This window comes from Bactrocera tryoni, chromosome 2 (assembly GCF_016617805.1).
Source record: "Bactrocera tryoni isolate S06 chromosome 2, CSIRO_BtryS06_freeze2, whole genome shotgun sequence".
Taxonomy (NCBI): Eukaryota; Metazoa; Arthropoda; class Insecta; order Diptera; family Tephritidae; genus Bactrocera; species Bactrocera tryoni.
The window spans coordinates 3039300-3061595 of NC_052500.1; the positions used below are offsets into that span (position 1 = coordinate 3039300).

Consider the following 22296-nt stretch of genomic DNA (forward strand, 5'->3'; position numbering starts at 1 on the left):
CAACTAGAGGATCGTGGCACTGCTGATCGGTTGGTAGTGTGTAGCCAACCAACAGCTGTCGCCGATCGGCCGAGCGCTTTCAAGCGTAAAACAAATTTTTTGGCAAAATGAAAAATGCGAAATTTTTACAATACACAAAAACTTAATATATGTACATATGTATGTATATACATACATACATATTTGCATGCCAGTGTACAAGTATATGTGCTTGTAGTCGTATGTAGCGAGAGGGGGGGTAATGAAAATTTGCAAATCGGAATTCGCAAAGCACGCGGATCGTAGTGAGTACACAACTCGCGAAGCGTGATCTGAAACTTTGCGAAATTTTCAAGTAAAAGCAATATGGCAGCCGCTGAAGTCGGCACAGTGCAAAAATGTCTGCCAGCAGTTGATGAGGTGTGTGCCGTCTTCGTAGCGGCGGAAACAGCTGAACACGAACACATACATACACGATTTACCGAAGGAAAAAGAATACGACGACGAAGACAAAGACGAAAAAGTTCTGCTGAACGAAGAAGGAGAAGTCAAAAACTAAACAAAGTAATACAAACATAAATAGATACGTGAGCGGAAAGCTGAAATTGAAGCTCAAGCGCTACTATAATGTATGCGTCGGCAACTACCTATGTATGTATCTATATCCGAATCATTACCAACGAAAAAATTTAACCAACAAACATACACATACATATGTGTGAATCCCGAAGATGCGTGTGTAGTGGGGCACGTGTCGTTCGTAGATACTCATTAAATCGTGTTATTTTATTTTTTATTTGTTCCTGCCTTTGTGCGCTCTGGAGAAAGAGCACAACCTCGTGTATATAGACATATGTATGTATGTGTGTGCGCTCGGTTATAAATGAATAATTGCAGCACACAGTGCTTGAAATCAAAAAGCTACTCTCATCGGAACAGGCAGCACCAACGACAGTCGGCAAGCAACGTCGTAGCGGACAGCGATCGCCTTTATGCCGATGTGTTTGTGAGTAAAATTCAAAACTGTTTTAATTTTGTTCTTTTTCAGGTTTTTTTTTTCTTTTGTCACTCACACCGATTCGTAGCGGCAATATGCGAATTTGTTCGCTAGCACGACCAACGACATCGATTGCTTAGTAACAGCTTTGAGCCCGGACGGCCAATACCTCCTCCTTCGGTTGGTCGTACGGTCGAACAGCTGGTCGGTGAAGAAATGGGAAACTATGTGGCCAGCAACTGCGAGATCGGCATCTGCGACAGAGGAGAGCAATACAAATTTAGAATATCAGGGCCGCTACGTCTTCTGGCATTGCAAGTGTATTAGAGACGAGCGGCCTGCATGGGAAATACACACGGTAACTCTGCAGGATAAACTTCGTTAGTTAATTGGCGGAAGTTAAATTCTGTGTTAAGTGAGCGAACGAGTAGCGGGTTCACGGAAATGCCGACCAGATGATGTCATGAGACAGTGCCCGTGTGAACGGTTTGCCAGTAGCTTCGTACTTTGGTATGTATGTACATATAGTGTGTGTATGTTTGAAAATGGGAAGTCTGCGTGCAAACATCATCGTTTTTGATATATACATATATGTATGTACATATATGGTAAAATATGTGTGTGTGTGTACTAGACCGTTCAACAAGTAATTTATGGTGCCAGCTAGTCAAGAAAGACCATTTGCATAATTTCGTGCTCTGCACTCGGAGCCAGAGGAATAGTGGGCAGCAAACGCAAGCCAATACTTGGCAGTCAGGTGTTGAGGGAAGCAAAACATATACACATATATGACTTTTACAAATACGAATCGCTGAAGAGAGGCAAGCAGTATAACTTACCACAGCTAACAGCTGCCGGGGAGGTGCTAATGTGACTGTGTACTTTCGCACACCGATACCGCAAACATTTGTTTATGTGTGAGTGCAGAGCGCTCATAGGTGAAAATAATGGCATGACTAATTTAAAATTCCAGACGAAGTTCGGTACCTACATTTTTTTCTTGTTATTCTTTTCAATCCGTCGATCAGGTTGAACACGAAGCAAGTCATCTTGATAACGAAGCAAATTCCAACTCCAAGCTTCGTAGATTACGTGCAGAAATTAGTGAACGAAATTTGCAAAAACTCTCACACACATTTATAAAAATGGCAAAGCGTGAGAAGATGACAACTGGTGCTCAAAGAGACCCGCACACAAATGAAAAAGTTAAATATTTTGTGGTAAGCTCTTTGAATGTGAGAGCTGGGAGCAAGATAATTATTAAAGAGCGACTGGTGGATGTGAGTTAATGATACCCAATTAGCTTGCCAGTCTGTCAGCTGGTAGTTTTGCCGGATGTGACGAGCATTGGTTGGTCGACTGGTGAGTAGTTGTTTGCTGAGTTTTCGCACACAAATCGCGAACTGGTGTGAGACAGCAAAGAGAGCAAGTCTCGGCGAAATACATTAAATGTGCTGTGAAAAGAGAATATATGCATACAATTGGGCATATTGGTGTGTATATGTGTATGAAGTCATCCAGAGACCATTCATAGGGCGCTAACGAAGTTGAACAGCAGATCGTTAACCTTAAAGCTTCTCATGGAGAGACCACAAGGTCGTTTCCTTTGGATGATCAACTGCGGTCGACACCAGGTTGTGCCACGGTTACGCGATGGGCAGATGAGTGGGTAGGTACGAATAAACGAGCTGAAGCACGTACATATGACCAATATATATGTATGTGCATGCAGTCATTCGGAGTCACGCTGAGTAATCGTGCAGCCAAGTGCAACTGCTGTTGCCAACTGCAATTGCAGCTGCAGTTCAAGTGAGTGAGATCGCATGTTTAATGCTATGCAGACTTCGGTGCATTTTTGATGCATATTCCATTTACGATTTTTTTTTTTTTTGGTAATTAACATTTTGGCAATCAACGCTTTCAACTGTGAAGTCAAGTACTTTGCGCGCTAATCAGTGACCGGGGCTGGGTTGCAATCTAAGGCAGTCAGGTACCTGAAGTAGCGCGCGAAGTGCCTGTCAAAGTCAACAGAGTCTCGTCACATATTAAACAGTGAAGTTGCGGCGATCATTTGCACATATTCACAGCCGACATCTTAGTGACTAAGTGATTTAATTCCTCATAATTCAACGAATGTCCCATGTCTATTGTACTTCATCAGGTGCTCTGGTGTTCGGGTTACCCGGCACATGTTGAAGTACATTCAATATGAGACTAAGTTCGACGGTGTAATTAACTGAAACTTCTGTAGCTGAAAATGTAAAAGCGCAGCGTGGACGCGGTAAATTTGGACAACTTACATACATATGTACATATATAGGCGTATTTTACTTAATCTTTGTAAGGTAATGACTTCATTAGAAAAGCATAAATGATATGAGGTAAGCGTGGGTTATTAATCACTTTTAAAAATAAACAAAAAAGCAAAGTATTACATCAATAGATGAAGCTTTCACCTCAAAATAGAAGGTGTTAACACTTATTTATAGTATTAGTCAAATACAATAATAGCAATTTCGTTTATCTGGAAAGTTGAGAGATAATCAATACTTTAATTTATAAACTTTTAATAAAACATACATTTTTCTAATTGATGGTGACTGAATATTTGTATTTGTGTTTGTATATGTAATACTTATCGATATTAATTTGAATAAAGAACTATTAAGGTAAGTGGTACACCAGCGTTGAAGATAAGACTTCCGTTCACACATCGTAGGTTTAAAAGGATAATGTGGACAAACAACTCTAAAAAATGTTTTTGAAAAATGCTAAATAAAAAACTGCACAACTGCTTACATAATTATAACTGTTATCATTTATAGCAGATTTTCATCAATTACGTAAGAGAGAAGTCCTGATCTTCAGATACAAGTGAGCACCCGGAAAAAATCTTACCCACATGCATAGGAAATGTATGCATCTTTTGCGGTTAATTGGCAGATGACCAAGAACACAAGGACTTTATTTAACAGTAAAAAGTCACCAAAGAAGATCGTTTGAAAAACGAGGTGTTCTTTCAATCAACATCAAATCTTAATATTCCGGAAGTGGGACAGTTGAAAAATTTTATTTGTAGCTTACACAAAGGCGCAAAATCATATGTGTGCACCTGAAAGCTTATTGAATGGATGTTTTATATTTTATATATTTATTATATAAGTTTGCATACATACATATGTTTTGTGTATATTGTAATAAATGGATAATAAAAGAATTGATTGTATTTCATTTTGATTTTACTGATTGTCAATAATTAAAAATTAAAATGTATCACAAGACTTTTCTTTTCATGTGTTTAAGGAAAACTAATTGAGACGAAAATTACGGAAATAGATCTTTTTGCGACTTTTTATAAAGACTCGACATGAAAAAACATATTTCAAAAAGCAAAAAAATCAATTTTTGTAGCATTTTAGAACCATAATTCTTGATGAAAAATATAAATATAAAACAAAGCATCTTGTTTATTTATTCAATAGATTCTATCAAAGGATTTCCTACATACCATATTGGATTTTGTACAGCTGATTTTACTGAAAAATATTTTGTGAATCGAAACCTTTATAAACTTTAATTCAAACAATAGACAAAATTGCCGGTTAATATTGGAATATATGTATGTAAATAGTTTCAACAATGGTTTATAAATGTCTATACCTGCATATAAACATAAATATAAATGCACATGAGTGTGTTTTTTGTGTGTTTCTTTCTTATTCAGTTATGTTCAGATTGTGATAATTACATACAGCATATAGTTTATAAATTATAACACTGCAATTTAACCTAACTAACTACTACTCAAAAACTAATAAATATTACGCTTTTACACCGTACGCTTCCGGCATACGTTCTATGGCATATTTGTGCGCAGCTACGTACATAATAGGTACACCTGGAATTTTGCGTATACGATTTTTCAAATCTTTGTCGTTGGTTGCTACTATATAGCATTTATGTTGGCGAACTCGCTCTACTAAACAGTCATCCGCATATGTGCCCTTATGTAGGCAGGGTAAACGTTCAAAGCGTGGATCAGAAATTATGCGCAGCGCTAATTTATAACGACTTCCTAGCTTTTCTAACTCGGCACGAACACAATCTGAGATATAGGGGATGCATTTGGCGTATAAGCAGTCCATCATGCCCTGAATGATATCCAGTTTGTTTTTAATGCTGAAGTTGATGAAATTTGTGTCGAGTATAATGTGATATGGTGGACCCAGTTGTGTATTATATTGGAAGAACAGTGCGGAACTTTGTTGTTGAACATTGTGCACTTTCAAAGCGTGTGGATCTATTGGCTTTTTACGTGTCTTCCGTATCCCTTCTTTAATCCGTTGATCAGTAGGCTTTAATAAACGTTTCAGTTTTGATGTACGTTGTTTTTGTATTTTACGTGTTTTCTTTTGCTTGCCCTGAAAATAATATAAGCTATTGTAATTGTACATTTTTTTAATTTATTGTATTTATTTACCATTTTATTTCAATAAATTGATTAAACTTAGTTAAAAGGATCCCACATGTATACTTGACACTTCGCTGACAGTAAAAATTGTTATTGTTTACATTTTTATAGTTGCCGTATTTTTGAAGAAGATTTTAATTTATCATAAAATGTAGACGCTCTTTTCCCGTAGTTATTAAATATTTTATTGATACTTAATTCGACATTATAAGCACTTTTTAGACATATTTTTATATTTTTCAAACTTTTGCGGTATTAAATGCTTTCAAATCTTACAGATAAATCTAAGGTTATGTGTTGAGTATCTCTTTAGGTGAATTGTTATGAATTGTGTACTGTGTATTACGTTAAAGTAACATAGAAATTTGACATTTAATCAGTAAATTTCTATTTTAATGTAAATTTGCTATTATAAATATTTCAATCGCATTTACAGAACTTGTTTAATAAATGAAAATAAAAAATAAAACAGACTCAATAAAAATATCATCACTACACACACTATTGTGAATGGTAGTTTAACCCTATCCCTTTTCACTGAAATGAGTATTAAATTGAGTGAGTGTATCGTCGTTTTCTTTACCCATTTAACTTGCATTTAACCTCAATATTTTTATTAAAACCAGTGGTTATGTTGCTTAATAATTAGTAAAATTTATTTATTAGTGTAGTGAAAGAAGAGATATGCAGGTAAGACAGGTGGTGACACTTTTGGCACTGGGCTGCCTGGTGCTAACTGGTATGACCTCGGTATTTGCTCATGCCGATGATAGTGACTTTGCTGATTTCGATGACTTCGACACGGACGATGAGTTTGTGGAGACCGTGTCTACATCGGTACCACCAATTGGAGATGAGAAATCTGCACAGCAAGCACAAATACCCGAGAAACCGAAAGTTGTAGAGACAGTATCTGGCAAGTCAGATGACTTTAAAACAGACGACGACGACGGAATTGTTGAAGATGATGACAACGAATTTGAACATTTCCAAGACGAAGAAGAGTTTGAAGGTTTTGATGCAGGTGAAAGCAAAGACATACCAGTAGATCCAAAAACCGCTGAACCCAAATTGACGGTAGCTAAGATTCCGATGCACTTCCGGTAAGAGTTTTTTAATTGAGTATCCTTACTTAAAAATATATCTATATGTATGTTCCGAATGTTTTGTAGCACTCACTGGGACTCATATTGGATGGAAATGCTTATGTTGGCGGGTTTGTTAGCCTATTTCGCTAATTTCTTTGCTGGTAAAACGAAGAATGCGAGATTGGCACAGTTATGGTACAGCACACATAAGGGCCTATTGGATGACAATTTTGTGCTAGTCGGTAAGTTTACAAGTCGAGAATCCAATTTTTATGTTTTTTTATAACACTGCGATATTCTCTAATTTAAGGTGATGATGGAAAGCAAGAAAACGAAAATCCTGGGTTAATGAAGGAAAGTGAAAGTTTATATACTTTGTGGTGCTCCGGTCGCACTTGCTGCGAAGGCATGCTTGTTGAGCTTAAAATGATTAAGCGTCAAGATTTGGTAGCATTAATATCCGGATTGATACGCCCACAACAAGACCAAGTACACATAAAAGTAGAAATGACACGAGGCGTAATGGATTCTTTTGTATTTTGCGTGGGTCTAAGGAAAACCATAACCAAAGTTTTCAAAGAGTTCGCTGATTTGGTGAGTATTTTTATTAAATATAAATATATACAAGCATATTTATATATTTTACAAAGTATATGTAATAATTGCACTTTCCACGTTTCTATGTAGAACAAATATTGCAGTCTAGTCAGTAAGCCAGAGGATCGCTACAAAGTACCTGCAGGATTTAGTGTGCTCTCCGAAATACCTGAAGCCACGTCAGCAATATTGGAGGCCCGCGTCATTACTGCACTCAACAAATATCAGCGCTACATCGATTATATCCACATTTCTGATCAATTTAGTGGTCCCATTCAACAAGAAGATGCCAATAATTTGAAACAACCAGAAACGAAGTGTATGCTTATGGCAGGATTTAACATGCCCAAAGGTGTAGATATGGAGTCGATCAAACCGTTGCTCATACTTATTTTCTATTTAATGGAACGTTTAAAAGTGTACCGCATGTCTAAAGAGGTAACATGAACTACAACCATTGATCATGAGATACTCTATTGAGAAATGCATATCTTTATGCTATTGCAGGGCAAAAACAAAGCGGAAAAGAATCGCTTGCGTGTGGAGGAAGAGTTCTTGAAGAGTACACACGCAGCACGCGCAGAGGCTGCTGCTCAGCGTCGTGAAGACAAGCGCAAACAAGAGAAAGAACGCGTGCTTGCCGAGGACGACCCCGAGAAGCAGCGCCGCTGGGAACTCAAGGAGCAGAAGCGTCAAGCAAAGAAAAAGGCTCCCAAAATGAAGCGTTTGGCAGTAAAATCTTTATAAGATTAATATGCTACTAATAGTCCAATGATGTTGGCCGCTTCATCTAACAGTATTTGTTGTTAATTTGATTACGGCTTTCGTTGTATCCTGGAGATGTTCTCCCAAAATCTATAAGATATAGCAATAAACATGTAATTGAGCATGTCTATAAAGCCATAGCTATACCAAGAACGTGATTTCATTTACGCATAATTATGTTAAATTAAGTGATCAGCATTTAACAGGAAAACAATTTTCATTGGAGACATAAGCGATGTGATTGCGTAGTGTCTTGATTTGCTTCTGCGCCGCATCGAAGCTATACGAAAGTGTATTAAGTTGCCCTTGCATCTCGCGTATAACGGCTTCACGATCACTGACAGATAGACAGGCGGTGGCACGACACTGCGCCAGTTCCTTTTCCAGCCGATCTATTTGCTCCTGCATTTGACACTTCATTGCCTCGGCACGTTCCTTAGTGCGGGCGATGATTTTGGCCGATTCCGAACGTAATGTGTCGAGGTCATCTTGTGTGGCCTTGAGTTTTTCACAGAAGAGGTCGCGTTGTCTTTCCATTTCCTCCAGACGCGCCTTGCATTGCTCCAGTTCTAGTTGACATTTCATCAATTGTGGTCGACAATCCGTTTCGTCCTTCGGAGACTCTGTCTGCGCTTTTAGTGCCTTTAGTTCTTTGCAAATAAGCATCAACTTTCCCTGGAGATCTTCTTTTTCCTTGCAGGCCTGCGCCAACTTCAATTGCTCGTTTTCCAACAGTTTGGGGAAGTGTAATAGCTCGTTGAGTTTCTCCTGGAATTTGGCACGTATTTCTTTTACTTCCGTGTTGATTTGCTTCTCTATTCTTTTATTGTTCATATTTAATTTGTCCAGAGTCACACTTTGCTCTTCAACTTTCTGTTGCGCCACTAAGTATTTATTGCGATAATCCTCCAGTTGCTGTGATTGTTCCTTCATTAGACACTTGAATTCTGTTTGCTCTTCCTTCAAGTCAGCAACACGTTGCCTGAGCACTATTAATTCGGACTGGTCGGTGTTTTGACCTTCGCCTTGACCATTATTGTGGTTGCAGCTGCCGCAAAATCCTTTGAGGCTGCAACAGGCATTATTAAATGATGACACTATTACATAATTAGCAACTATTTTTTTAAGAAACTTACCGCTTCTCCATTTCTTTAAGTTGGCAATCTTTTTTCGAAAATTCTGCCAACAAGTGCAAATAGTTTTCTCTCAGTTTGGCCATTTCATCGGCTTTTGTAGTTCGTTTGCTTAAGCAAAACTGAATGGGATCGGGTTCCTCCGAACAGACGTCTTCTTTTTCTTCCTCCGGCTCACACACTTGCTGCTTCTCGCGCTCCCGTCGATATATTTCCTGTTTCAATTGGCAAACCGATGATTGCATACATGTGATTTTCTGCTTGAGTCTCTCCAAAGAATCCGCTCCAGGCATAGAATCAGACGAACAGGGTAGCGTGGATTTTTTGCTTTTCCTCGAAGGCTTCGCGAACGGTGGACATGGTCCTCGACAAGGTGGTAACGAAGGTGGACATGGTTGAGGACAGGGTGGTGCGCTTTTCTTCTTCTTGTGTCCCATCAACACACCGGCGATTTCTTGTATAAGTTTCTTGTCTTCTGGACAGCAAATCTTCATCTTGCCCAACGCTTTGCATAAACAACGCAAAGCCTTTTCGTCTTTGCATTCCTTGGGTTCAGCAGAGGCGCATCTATCCGTTTCACTGCTCTCGCCACCCTTCCAAGTCGTTTGCGGCTGTTGTGTACACGCCGCATATGGCGTCATATTATCTTCATCGATGGTTGTGGCCACTGGTATCTCATGGTAACGTCGTCTAGACCCGTAGTTTTGCAATTCCATGGCTTTGGTCATCAAGCAACGCAACTTTATCATCTCCTGCTCCATGCATACGCGTAGTCTTTTGATATCCTTCATTTCGCATTTGGTCTTACAAGGCTTGGCGCAAAGTTCCACAATTTGCGCTTTAATATCATCGACCATTTGATTTTGGCACTCGATTTCCTTGATTAGGCTCAAGTATTCCATGTAACGACGTTTTTGCTCTGGATCATCCGATGACTCACCGAGATGAGAGAATATATCTTCGGTCGCCTCCTCGGCCTCTTCACCCATATGCGTGGTTTCGCTCTGCGAGTAGATGCCATCTTCTGTGCCATAAATAAACTCGTACTCTCCTTCATCTAAATTTTCCGAAGCTAAATTTTTCTCGGGATCTTGTTCACTGGTCATTTTTTATTTAGAATTTGACAACTGCTTTTCAATAGAAAATACTTAGAATTTAGAAAGAATTATGTTAATTTGTATTATATGTGTTTTCTTTGAGTTAATTTTTCCTAATTTTTTTCTTTATGTCGAATAATGAAGTTTCACTCTTTGCTTACCTAAATATCATTTTTCGAAAATGCTGCTCATCTAAGTGCTTCGACAGGTGCCGAGCAGGGCTGGACACACGTTCCCAAGACAGTCGGGTCTACGTAACCGGAACGGACCCGGATTTTTATTCGGCCAAGGACTGTCAACTCGGTAGAACTCTGCCGTCACAGCAACAACAATAGGGCTGGAACCAGTAACTGTTAACTCAGTAAGGACCAGTGAATAAGCTATCTAATACATACAGGAAACAATGCCAGGATCCAATTATAACTATCCCTAGATAATATTTTTTAAAATCTTAAGATGAGCTGAACGGGACCGATTTTAGACAGTTCCAGGTCCTTAAAGGTTCTACCTCTCTGAATACCATTTCTATAGTTTGCTTTATTTTGCACTTCGAGGAATACTTTCAAAACGAGTGAACAACTAACGGGTTATCAGACCATTTTAATCAGCATATTAGGGTGGGTCTTTGTACTTCAAGCGGCTCTGCGATAAACGCTGAATATGAGCTCACATTCGTACATAGATTTGTAGATTTGCTCCTGGAGTAAAAATACTTGAACGCAAAATATAAGCAATCGCTTTATTTTGATCGCATCCTTCAAACTTTGTTGTCGTATCAAATTATTTTTTGGATTTTGAATGAAAAGAGTTTTGAAAAATTTTCTGTTGGTAAATAGAGTCCCAATTTTAAAATAAAAATTGAAATTTGCACAGACAAGCGTAACAGTAACCATCTTCTGCGCCTCTTTGTAGAAAGCCAACCCCTTTCAGAAAGGACGCAAATGGACCGAAAAAGTCAAAATTTGGAGTTTACACAAAAGTTGAGTGCGAAATCAGAAGAATGTCTGGAGCGACGTTCCCATCCATATTTCACATTGTCACGGCAAACGTGCGCCTCCGGCGGCGACATGGTAACCGCATCCGATGGCTTACATTGCAATTCGAAGAACTCAAGTTACCAAAATTTAAGTTTCAAAAGTGATCAGTCGGAGGAACAATTCGAAGATGCCATACAAAATGTCGATGCGCAAGCTATTAAGGCAACACCTAGCGATTTGAGCAATTCCACAGATATGAGGCCCTCATACCATGCCACCGTTAAGCGAAAATCCAAACATTGTGAGGTCGGTTCGAAATTGAAAGCTGAACTATCCAAGTACAAGAAAGAACTAAAGGAGTACAACAATACCACCAAAGATTTGGAAGAGAAGTACATGAAGATAAATTTTGAATTGAATGAAATGCAGCAGAAGCACGACCGTTTTGTGGCCAACCGCAAGTGCTCCAAAGGCACGGACGCTTATTCGGACAGCAGCAGCAGCACCGGATCCGAGTTTTCCTTGAAGCGCAAGTACACACAAATATTCCATCGCGGTAGCAGTTTCATGACCATGCTGCCACCCGGTTGCACCAGCTCAAATGAGAATTTGGAAACGGAATATAATATGCCGGAACAGGATGTGTCGGTCGGTCGTAGGAAACGCAAACTCTCGTCGACATCCGAATACTCAAACTTGCGACAACAAAATGCCCAAATGTCACAGAAACGCCACATAAAACGCAAGTCCGAGAACAAAGAGAACGAGGTGCCACACGATGTGGACAAATTCAACACACGCGGACATGCGGCCGGTTTGAAAGACATCTATAAAGTGCTCAAGAACGTATTAGATAACAATCAGAAGACACACGGTCTGAGTAAAACTGCAGACCTAAAGGAGCTACAGTCGATTATATCGAACCTTCAGTGCGAGCAGTCGCAATTTCGTAACATTATTCAACAGCAGCAAAACTGCTTACAGGACTACCATACACGTTGCATCAAGGCGCAGCATATAATGCAAACCCAGCAAATCGAAATCGAGAAGCTCAACTCGAACAACCACCAACTCGAGACCGAAATCAGCACTGGCATCGATCAGCTGCGCCAGAAGATCGACTCCAAGTTGCGCGACGTATCGCACTTGCCGCAAATAGTGCGCGAGGAGCAGTCCAAGTACGAGAAGGTGCACAAAGAGAACAACATGCTCACAGAGCGCGTGCGCAACCTGCAGGGCGAGGCGAATCAGTTGAAATTGAAAATGGATGAGCTGGCACGTCGCAAGGTGATGACTATTAATCGGCTCAAAGCGGCCGAGCGTGACTTGAAAATCTTCAAAAATTACAACACATCGCTGAAACATGAGAAACGCAAATTGGCTGAGGAGATGCAGAAGCTCAAGGAGCAATTGGATAGTGTGCAGAATGCCAGCAAGCGCACCATGGCGCGCCAGCGTGAGCAAACGGAGAAGCAACGTCGTGACTTGCAGAAACGTGTCTTCGAGCTTGAATTGAAGCTGAGTCGTAGTCAAAACTCAACGACCAGCTTAATTCAGGAGCGAGACAGTTTAATTGCCGAGTTACAAACGCAGCTGAACACGCTGGTGCACAACTTCGAAGTGTCGCAGAAACACATTCGCGTGCTGCGGCGGCACATCTACTCCATGTCCGGCGGCAATGTGCGTTGTCCGAATTTGTTGAATGAGAATATGTGAGTTGTCAACTGGTTGGGTGAGCAGTGCAACATTTCCAATATTTCGCGTCAATCCGTTAACCAAACTCTAAACGATCTTGCTGCTTTGGCTTACAACGGGTTCCTTGTGCAAGCGCAGTCCAGCTTTTGATGGCGATCGTTCAAAGCTTTTTGGAACATTTAGTGATCGACAGCGCTACGCTGATGTCTTTCACTATGTGCTTCACCCTGTTGTTGGCGATCGTCGGAGAACCGGAGACCGTTTTGGTAACGCGAACAATTGCTTCGTTTGTTAGCCTAGGTATACTGTTTTAAATTTATAGTAAAGTCAGAACAAAGCAAAGGAAATTTTCTTTTTTGTATGTAAATTATTAATAAATGTTCAAAATTTGCAAAATTGTTATATACTCGGCTATAATTTGCTAGATATTTATAAGGTGGCTAGGTAAATGGGGTTAGCACCATCTGTGATGTATTGTTAAGAGTTTTTCGCCCAAAAAGTACTCGATCCTTCCTATGAGAATGTTAATTTCAGGATGTTTGGAGAATACGAAGTTCATCAATCTTCAATGGCTTGTTGGCATAGACTTGACGTAGGCCCACAGGAAATAGCCTAAAAGCGTCAAATCGCATGACCGAGGCGAACAATTGACTAGGCCATTTCGTGAGATAACACATTCACTAAACTTGGTTTTCAATATATTCGCTGTGTGACTTTTGGCGCCATCCTGTTGGAACCACACATTGTCCAAGTCCATATCATCCAAATCGGGCCAAAAATATTCGGTTATAATTGAGCGGCAGCGATTTCCTGTCCCAGTACGACTCGAGGATGCCGTCGGCCCATAAATGAAATGGTGACTCATGGAGTACGTGGGGTCTTCTGCCTGACCAGTAACGCATATTTTGCTTATTGACGAAGCCATTCAGCCAGAAATGAGTCTCATCACTGAAGATGATTTTTCGATGAAAATCCGAAACATTTTCAAATTGTTGCTCAGCCCAATTCATGAACATACGACAATTCTGGTGATCAAGCTCCTTCAGTTCTTGCATCAATTTGATCTTGTAACGATGTAGGCCAAGATCTTTTCGCAAGATTCACCACAACGGCGTCACAGATTGCCCAAAGCTTGGGAACGACGTGACGTGTGAGAGACTGGTTTGGGTCTTCCTCAATTGATGTGCTAGCGGCAGTTATACGAGTTTCCTCGACACTATGAGCACTTCTTTGTCTCACTGGCATGGGAACATTTTGTACTGTGCCTGTTGATTCAAATTTTTCCACTAGACGCTTAATTGTCGCTCAAATCGCTGACAGGACGATTATGACGACTGATATAAATGAAATATTTCTCACTCAATGAAGGTCTTTTCATTTCCCCCCACCAGCGGTAAGGTTTGATAAAATCTTCATTGAGTTTTAAACAACGACTATAAATTAGACGTAGCGCTCTTAAAGCGCTGGATCGTATATGTTTCCATGATGAAACGGCAAACCTTACTGAAGAAAAATATCAAAAGAGCGGGAAAAAATATGGCATCGTGTCTACTTTGTAGCGCCCTTATTAAAAACCCTGTTACTTAGAGTAGAGTGACTAACGTAAGCAATCTGGGATTCGATAACCATTTGCTAAGAACAAACTTCGGTTATATTTCTAGTAGAAAAGAGGCTTCGCTTTACAATCTTTGAGAAATATTCGCAGCAACTAACGTGGCACAAGCGTCAAATTCTCTAAAAGTTATATGAAAGCATTTATCTTGTCTGAAGTTACATTTAATACCCCTGTCCCCTAACCAAGGCAGTTTAGACTCGTACTTTACTTTAGTTTTACTTTTCTTTGCGCTAAGTATCATCCATTCATCAGCGTTACATTTAAGTCATCTAAAAAATATTGCGCCCTGATCGACACAAAATGAGATCCAAAATCAACGCGATCGCCTAACGCATACCTTATTCCATTTCAGTACCGAGCGATGCAAACACTGACGAGCGAAATCAAAACAAAATCGTAAATTGTTTGTCAACACAATTCTTTATTGACATACACACACATATGCATATGTACATATGTAATGTTTTCAGAATTTTTCGTAATATTTCTACACATCACATAGGCGAGCGCAAATGTTAAAAAAAGTACCGCACGAAATTTATATTCGAAAAACGTAAAAGCGAAACAATCGAGCACTCAAAAGGTATTCACGAATTACATTTGGAATTTTACTACATAATTATTAAGTACACACTACATACATAGGTACGTACATATGTACCCATGCCTTGTGGAATCGTCCACACTGATTTGAGAATGCAAATGCGACTAAATATTGGCCATTAATCGGCACGTGTCCATGCTGCCCGAGTGTTTATAGACTTTGACGCTCGGCGTTTCGACTTGCGGATTTCCATCGACGCAATTTCAGTGCTCCGAACGAGGCGAATGCTCAAAGTCAACGCGCAGAGTAGAGCAAATGCTCACGCTTGCTTGAATATAGTACGAATAGTACGAATATGCCAGAGGAACGGCTAAAATTAGACAATCCGCAAATGTAGCGCCGCTCCACGCAGCCACTGCAGCTGTGTGTGTGTGTGTGTGTGTGTCGCATAAATGTATACAAAATCACTTAGACGCTGGTATATACGGACGAGTGTGATTGAGTGTACACGGTATTGGTCAGGCGGTCTCTGGCGGCGGCGGCACGGAGCGATTGCTCATTAAGTGTGTAGTGGGTTGTGGCATTGACGGCGTCGGGGACGTCGGGGTGCTGCGGTGCTGTATTTTGGCTGCATGTTTTGTTTCAAAATTCAAATTAAAATCAGCAGCCACCGTCGCAAGTGGCGAGCCACAGCAGCGGGCGGCTGAAGGAGCACAATTTAGTGCGAGCGTTTTTTGTGAGTTTGCTCGGCATGTTGCTTAGTCAGTGCGGTATTGGAATTTGCTTTTGACGTGCCGTGGAGCGGATGAACGGGTTTGCGGAATTCAGTATAGAAACTAAAACTTCGAATGCGCCGTGTCGTTGCACCTGTGAGCCGATGGAGTGTGGCACTGCTGCTTGTGTGTGTGGTGCGAATTTCACCTGCCGACGCCATAGTGGATGCTGAGAGCTGTTGGAATGACAGTGACGCGTGTCTCATACAAGCCACGCTGCACCGGGTGGATGAGCCGCCTCAGTCCACTGGTTTGGTGGTGCAAATCGATTGCCAAACAAAAACAGCTGGTGAAAACAGCCGCGCGCCCGCTTATCTATTGCGGCCACTGGAAAGTTTGCTGCTCGATGGCTGTCACACGCCGCTGGACGTCGACACTTACGGCATGGAGTACCTGCCTTACTGCGGCACCGTGCCGCAAGTCTATATGGAACGTTTCCATGCAGACACGCTACAGCCTTTTAGCTGCCCAGCTGCGAACAACAGCGTGTTGGAGGTGGAGATTCTGCGCTATCACAATAATGAATTGGCCACCATAGGCACAGACGCATTCGCGAATCTACCGCGTTTGCGGGAACTGTACTTCGTACGCAACACGTTGCGCCACATAGCGCGTTCGGCGTTTGATACGTTGCGCGTCGTGGAGCGCATTTACATCGCGCACGAGCCCTTGTTGGCGCTCAAGGACGGCGATCTGTTCGAACGCACCGGCGTCGCAGATCTACAGCTGATGCATTTGAAATACATCACGTCCGACCTATTTGGCCATCTGCCCGAGACGCTTCGTCAAATAGTCGTCACACGCACCGCCTTCGATGACGACACCGTGGTGGTGAGTAACCCTCAGCTGCTGCGCAATATATCAATCAACGACTGCACCTTGAAATCGTTCACGCTGCTCGAGTCCGCACAAACAAGCAGCGTGCGTTACATCAACTTGAGTGGCAACGCGTTGAACGCATTTCGTGTGGATTTTCTCAGCGACGGCAGCAACACGTCGATTGTGGCCGTGGAAACGCTGGATTTGAGCGAAAATCAGTTGACGCAATTGCCGTTGTTATGGCTGAGTGAACTGAGAAAGCTGCGCCATTTACTGTTACGCGGAAATCGACTGAAGATGCTCTCAATGCCGGCGTTGATATCCGCCATACCGGCGCTGACGTCATTGGATTTGCGCGACAATGAGCTGACGTCACTGCACGATGCAGCGGCCGTGGCCGCCTTGAGTTGGGAGCAAGTGCGTATACAGATCGATCGAAATCCATGGCATTGCCTGTGGTTGCTCGACTTTGCGCACACACACCCCGACAAGTTCCGCGTCTTCCAGTACGCCAAATATATTTCCCAAATTAATGTGAACGGTTTGCAATGCGTGCCGGTGGAAGTGCCTACTACAGCGGACAATGTCACGGAAAGTGCGCCAACTGTGAATGAAGCAACCACCACACAAGGCCCGACGATGGTGCGGGGTATTCAAATTCATGGACGAAATACGGGTGTGGTGAACGCCTCCACCTACAAGTTAATCTACGGCGGTCCGTGGGATACTAAGCGCAGTCAACGCGCCGAGGCACTGATAATTGTGTTTATGCTGCCGGTGGGCGTGGCGCTACTATTTCTCTTACTCTATATGTGGATCAATTGTCAGAGGGTGTTCCACTTGTCGTACTATCGTTCCTTCGGTTGGCCACAACGTAATATCGGCAGGCGTTTTACGAGCGCGGAGCGTTTCGATGTGGTGCGCCAGCTGCCGCCCACCGCGAATGCCTTGAATGACAACACAAACAATAACGAAGACTACGAGACGCCTTTGAATGGCATCGGCTCCGTGTGCAACTGCAACAATATTGGCGCGGCCACATATGCCAATGAGAAATGCAACAAACCGCATCACATCACCTACGAAGAATTACCAACGGAGCGACCGTATAAAATCTACGAGGAGATAATTGGCGATGACGGCACAGACACCGAGACGTATGCGCAACCTTTTTACGATCACCTTTCGTACACGCAACCGGCCAAAAGCGATGTCACTGATTCCACATAAAACGGTAAATGTGTAAATGCACATATTTAGATATGTATATTTGGAGAATATTGTACCTAAGCTTATGGAATTTATTTACTTTTGTTTCAGATTACTCAGATTACATACAGTGCAACAGCTGATCACCCATAATATTCATAAATGGATCCCTTTTTGTATGTATGAAGCTAATATTTGTACCTACACATGCATATGTATGTATATGTATATTGTATATTTAACACTCGTATATAATAGTTCTTAATGGTCGATGTATTATTTAATTTTTTAACACTTAGTTTTTACTCAAATAAGTTTGTATAACTAAAATTATTTAATAAAAGTGTAAATATATGATGCCAATAAAATAATTTGTGGAAATACATACATATGTATGTACATATGTCACATAGGAAAATAAATAAAGTCGAATAATTATTTTGCACTTTCACTACAAGTGTTAGCGGCGACATCTATGATTCATACTAGGCATACTATTTATAACGACAAACAGGTTGCTATGTTAAGAGCAAAACAACTATGACGTGCGCCATCTAGTGTTGGTTTTCTCTTTTTAAACAAACAATATATTTGTAATATTTAATGTGGCAAAATATTTGTTAAGCTAATGGCTTACAAATTTATATTTTTTTTGAATGTTTATAATACTTTACATAAAAAAACAACAATGTAAGATTAAATCCACTCAAGAGTCGCGTTCCTAAAGCTTTTGTTATGGCATAGCCGTTACCTTGACAACGCACACCATTCTTCCTCTTCTTTTACCATTAACTCAGTTTCCTTTCGGTTATTAAAAATATTGCAATTGCCAAAGAAAGTAAAATAAAATAAAAAAATGCAAGGCGAAAAAGTTAATTCACAGGAGTCAAATAACTTGCCAGTGACGACATTTCAGTCGGATGATCTGCTGGAAAAGCTAAAAATGCTGAATTACGAGAAGCAACTATTGAATGAATACAAAATGAAGCCGCTCTCGCGTTTCTACTTTGTCAAATCTTTTAATCCAGGCGAACAGTTTTTCATGTTTACGCTGATTTGCTGGTGGCTGTGTCGAAAGCTGGGCAAAGAGATGGATCGGCCGCAGGAATTCGATGACCCCAACACAGTGATTGCCAAAATAGTGCAAATGCTGGAGGAAATGGTAAGGCTGACGCTGTAATAAGAGCGTGTTGACTCTAACTTCATTCTCAACTCTCACTGAACGCGTGTAGGATGTGCCAGTGGATTTCGCTACCAACAAGCTCATACGCGGCGCCGGTCCCATTTGCTTGAACGTTTTGGATATACTCGCCACGCAAGCCACCAAAGTGGCACAGGTTAGTTTTAAGTGGGTCCATATATGTACATACATATGTCTGTATATATGTGCAAGTGTTAAAAGCAATTGCTAATTAATACAAACAGATAGCCTACAATCGACCGCACATAGCGCAGGAGGATGAGGTTGCGACAGATTACTTGGAGGATAATGCGGAAATCATATTGGAAAAGTTGGAAGATGAACAAAATGCCGCCCTGAGTGATGATAGCGATATGGAAGTGAATGGTGGTGGCGCTTTCAAAAATCTCAACTGGGTAAATCGTACAAGGCGCGCGGATCGCAATCACAACATCGATTTGCCTGACGATAACGCGGCCACGGAGCGCTTTACTGATCAGCAGCAATGGCGGCAGGAGTTCGAGCGTGTGCTGCCGCAACTGAAGGTTTACGTGAAAGCCGATGCACGCGATTGGCGCACACACTTCAGCCAAATTGAGACACTGAAGGCCAGCATAGATGAGGTAACATATTTATTCACATAAGGTGTGAGTGCGCTAAAGTCAGCATTTCCTTCAAGTGCTCTGAGGACACACAATCGCAATTGAAAAAGCTGCACAGTGAATTCACCTTCAGTCTGGAGAAGATCGAAAGTCGGGAGAAGCATTTGAATAATGAGCTGCAGTCATTCATACGGCAATTCAAGGAAATCTCCATTGAGCTGTCCAATGTTCAGCATGCACAAACGCAAGTGCAGACTGACACCGAGGCGCTTATGACGCAATTGAATTCCGTTATACAAGAGAATGACATTAAGAAGAGTGAAATGGAGCGACGCGGTCAATCCATGTCCGATGGCAGTGAGTATATACTCTTGATTGTTGTTTTTAGGTTTATATTGAACAAAAAATCTTTCTCACAGGTTCTGTGGTTAATATCAAGAAGGCGATAAATAAGCTCAAAGAGGATACGGCACACTTACATTTGGAGGTGGCGCTGTTGGTGCATGGCATCGATCAGGACATTATGCGTCAGGCAGGGAGTTTCACTGAAACAGATTCCGGCTATGAGACAACAACAGTGAAGACCTTTTAGAGCGAGAATTTTAATATTACTTATTTATTATTTTGGATTTTGGATATATTGGAAAACATTTTTTATATATGTACATACAAACATATGTAAGTACTATTTAAATACGATTTTTATTTATCTAATATATGTATATTTGAATTTATTTTAATTATTATGAAATTTTTACGTGGAGAAAGCCTGTTTTAGGGCTACATTGCAAGCAAAATTGGCATTAGAATACATACATATGTATGTTGTTGTTGTATGTACGTATGTACGTACGTATGTACGTACACCCGTTTCCACGACGGTCGGGTCTAAGTAACCGGAACGGACCCGAATTTTTAATCGGCCAAGAACTGTTAACTTGGTACCATGCCTCGGAATTAATTCAGAAATGTTTTCGGCCGCTACAACAACAACAACAACCCAGTCTACAGGGTTTGTCCGGAAAGTAATAGGACTGTGTCGATTTAAAAAAATTTATTGAACGAATCGTAACAATTCTTTAAAAACTTTCAAAATATTCTCCTTTTGCGTCGATGCAGCGCTGCCAGTGCGATTTCCAAGCATTGAAGGCGTCACGGAAGGCATCCTCCGGAATAAACTTGACAGTCGAGGTGCATACTTCTGAGATCCCCTCTGTCGTCCCAAACTGCTTGCTTTTCATCGACGTTTTCACGCAAGGAAACAAAAAAGTCTGGGGGGCCACATCTGGGCTGTAGGGCGGCTGCGGAAGCATTGGGACGTCGGCCTTGGCTAGGTAGCTGTTCACAAGAAAGTCGGTGTGAGCCGGGGCGTTGTCGTGGCGCAAATTCCAAACGGCTGCGAAGTCTTCTCGGACCCGATTGACCCTTCGTTTGAGTCTCTTGAGGACTTCCAGGTAAAACTTGGCGTTGACGGTTTGTCCAGGTGGAAAAAATTCATGGTGGCCGATGCCTTTGATGTCAAAAAACACAATGACCATCGTTTTCACTTTGGATTTGCTCATTCTTTACGCTTTTCATTAGCGACTACTTCTTGCTAAATCAACATCTGGGTAAGTCTGCTTGATCACATCTAACGTCTCTGTCGCAGATTCATACAGAATTTAATCGCGTACATCACTCTAACGAACGCTGCATTTTCGGCTTACACCACTCACAGGAACCCGTCGGGCGAAAATGTTTGTCCTGACTCTCCAGGTGCTCGGAGACTACTGGCCATCCATTCGTTCGTTAGCTAAGAACGCCCTCTACCGAATCCAGTCGGTGCGCGCATGCTCCGAAGTACAGTCGCGGCGGAAGAAAATCAGTCCTATTACTGTCCGAACAAACCCTGTATTGGTTGGAAATCAGAAGTTTTCTTCAATATCACATAACACAATATCCAAGAAACGTGCCTAATTAGGAGTGCATATTCAAAGCGTGATTTTACGAGGGTTACCCTGGTATTTCTAAATGCTTCTGGCAGACGGTTCTGATTCATACGGTTTCTGCAGTGTTGATTCTTTATATATATGTGATTTAATAGGACCTTCGGACATTGCTGGTCACTAGCCTTATGCTATTTGGGAACCTGGAAGAGCTCTTGAGAATCATTGATGTTCTCTATTGGCTACTTTAAGTGTGTAATTGAGCATTGCGCAAGCTTAGAAGTGCTTTAAGGAAGGATAGGAAGGTAGTTGCCGTAATAGAGTATGTGCCATAACATTATTAACTTTTCACTCACAGATCTGACTTTATCAGAAAGTAAAATCCAGACTTGGTACTAAAATGAGTGAGTCAAGACAAAATCAAACCCTCAAAAATTTACTCCATAAACATAAAACCACAGTTAGGTCGGTGCACACTGTGAAACAGTTAATTGATAGTAGAAAAATTTCTCGCTTCTGGGAAAAGTGAAAATTATTTATCTCTGCATTGATGCCCACCTTAATATGTTTTTCAATGGAAATGTGTAGCAACGGAAATCTTGAGTTCTTAGATATGTCTTTGCTGCTTTCCTTTTATGCCTCATTGCGCCTTAATTACTTCTAACCGCTTGCCATACATTGCCAACGCTGGTGTTCTAAGCCACAGCAGACACGGCCAACAGATATTTGCTTGTTTACTGTTGTTAGTGGCATTCATTGATAAGCAATGATGATGTCCTGCAGAGCAAGATGCCAATAAAACTGTTTGCCATTGCGCTCATATACATACA

The 22296-nt window shown here is 41.2% G+C and overlaps 6 protein-coding genes across 6 annotated transcripts; 4 read left to right on the plus strand and 2 right to left on the minus strand.

Moving 5' to 3' along the window:
- Positions 1–4410: 4410 nt before the first annotated feature.
- Positions 4411–5540, minus strand: LOC120768087 (rRNA-processing protein FCF1 homolog). Its single transcript, XM_040094624.1, has 2 exons — positions 5457–5540; positions 4411–5397 (listed from the first exon to the last, which is right to left on the minus strand). The coding sequence occupies exons 1-2, from the start codon at positions 5457–5459 to the stop codon at positions 4798–4800; spliced, it is 603 nt and encodes a 200-aa protein (XP_039950558.1). The 5' UTR covers positions 5460–5540; the 3' UTR covers positions 4411–4797.
- A 591-nt stretch (positions 5541–6131) lies between these two features.
- Positions 6132–8047, plus strand: LOC120768028 (coiled-coil domain-containing protein 47). Its single transcript, XM_040094502.1, has 5 exons — positions 6132–6550; positions 6620–6777; positions 6846–7129; positions 7223–7570; positions 7640–8047. The coding sequence occupies exons 1-5, from the start codon at positions 6132–6134 to the stop codon at positions 7877–7879; spliced, it is 1449 nt and encodes a 482-aa protein (XP_039950436.1). The 3' UTR covers positions 7880–8047.
- Positions 8048–8049: 2 nt separating this feature from the next.
- Positions 8050–10245, minus strand: LOC120768026 (involucrin). Its single transcript, XM_040094500.1, has 2 exons — positions 9034–10245; positions 8050–8966 (listed from the first exon to the last, which is right to left on the minus strand). Exons 1-2 carry the CDS (start codon positions 10134–10136, stop codon positions 8090–8092), a joined length of 1980 nt encoding a protein of 659 aa, XP_039950434.1. The 5' UTR covers positions 10137–10245; the 3' UTR covers positions 8050–8089.
- Positions 10246–10548: 303 nt separating this feature from the next.
- LOC120768027 (golgin subfamily A member 5) lies at positions 10549–13136 on the plus strand. Its single transcript, XM_040094501.1, has 2 exons — positions 10549–10955; positions 11040–13136. Exon 2 carries the CDS (start codon positions 11069–11071, stop codon positions 12818–12820), a length of 1752 nt encoding a protein of 583 aa, XP_039950435.1. The 5' UTR covers positions 10549–10955; positions 11040–11068; the 3' UTR covers positions 12821–13136.
- Positions 13137–15638: 2502 nt separating this feature from the next.
- Positions 15639–18067, plus strand: LOC120769633. Its single transcript, XM_040096738.1, has 2 exons — positions 15639–17784; positions 17871–18067. Exon 1 carries the CDS (start codon positions 15807–15809, stop codon positions 17778–17780), a length of 1974 nt encoding a protein of 657 aa, XP_039952672.1. The 5' UTR covers positions 15639–15806; the 3' UTR covers positions 17781–17784; positions 17871–18067.
- Positions 18068–18578: 511 nt separating this feature from the next.
- On the plus strand, positions 18579–20207 carry LOC120768521 (intraflagellar transport protein 57 homolog). Its single transcript, XM_040095251.1, has 5 exons — positions 18579–18921; positions 18992–19096; positions 19185–19562; positions 19619–19898; positions 19961–20207. Exons 1-5 carry the CDS (start codon positions 18616–18618, stop codon positions 20131–20133), a joined length of 1242 nt encoding a protein of 413 aa, XP_039951185.1. The 5' UTR covers positions 18579–18615; the 3' UTR covers positions 20134–20207.
- Positions 20208–22296: the final 2089 nt, after the last annotated feature.

Bases quoted from the DNA above. Each gene is read 5' to 3' on its own strand.
- LOC120768028 (XM_040094502.1), top strand. From the start codon at position 6,132: ATGCAGGTAAGACAGGTGGTGACACTTTTGGCACTGGGCTGCCTGGTG. The intron at 6,778-6,845 runs GTAAGTTTACAA...CTCTAATTTAAG, and splicing joins TGACAATTTTGTGCTAGTCG to GTGATGATGGAAAGCAAGAA. The intron at 7,130-7,222 runs GTGAGTATTTTT...GTTTCTATGTAG, and splicing joins TCAAAGAGTTCGCTGATTTG to AACAAATATTGCAGTCTAGT.
- LOC120768026 (XM_040094500.1), bottom strand. From the start codon at position 10,136: ATGACCAGTGAACAAGATCCCGAGAAAAATTTAGCTTCGGAAAATTTA. The intron at 8,967-9,033 runs GTAAGTTTCTTA...TGCCTGTTGCAG, and splicing joins CTTAAAGAAATGGAGAAGCG to CCTCAAAGGATTTTGCGGCA.
- LOC120768027 (XM_040094501.1), top strand. From the start codon at position 11,069: ATGGACCGAAAAAGTCAAAATTTGGAGTTTACACAAAAGTTGAGTGCG.
- LOC120769633 (XM_040096738.1), top strand. From the start codon at position 15,807: ATGCGCCGTGTCGTTGCACCTGTGAGCCGATGGAGTGTGGCACTGCTG.
- LOC120768521 (XM_040095251.1), top strand. From the start codon at position 18,616: ATGCAAGGCGAAAAAGTTAATTCACAGGAGTCAAATAACTTGCCAGTG. The intron at 19,097-19,184 runs GTTAGTTTTAAG...TAATACAAACAG, and splicing joins AAGCCACCAAAGTGGCACAG to ATAGCCTACAATCGACCGCA. The intron at 19,899-19,960 runs GTGAGTATATAC...TCTTTCTCACAG, and splicing joins TCAATCCATGTCCGATGGCA to GTTCTGTGGTTAATATCAAG.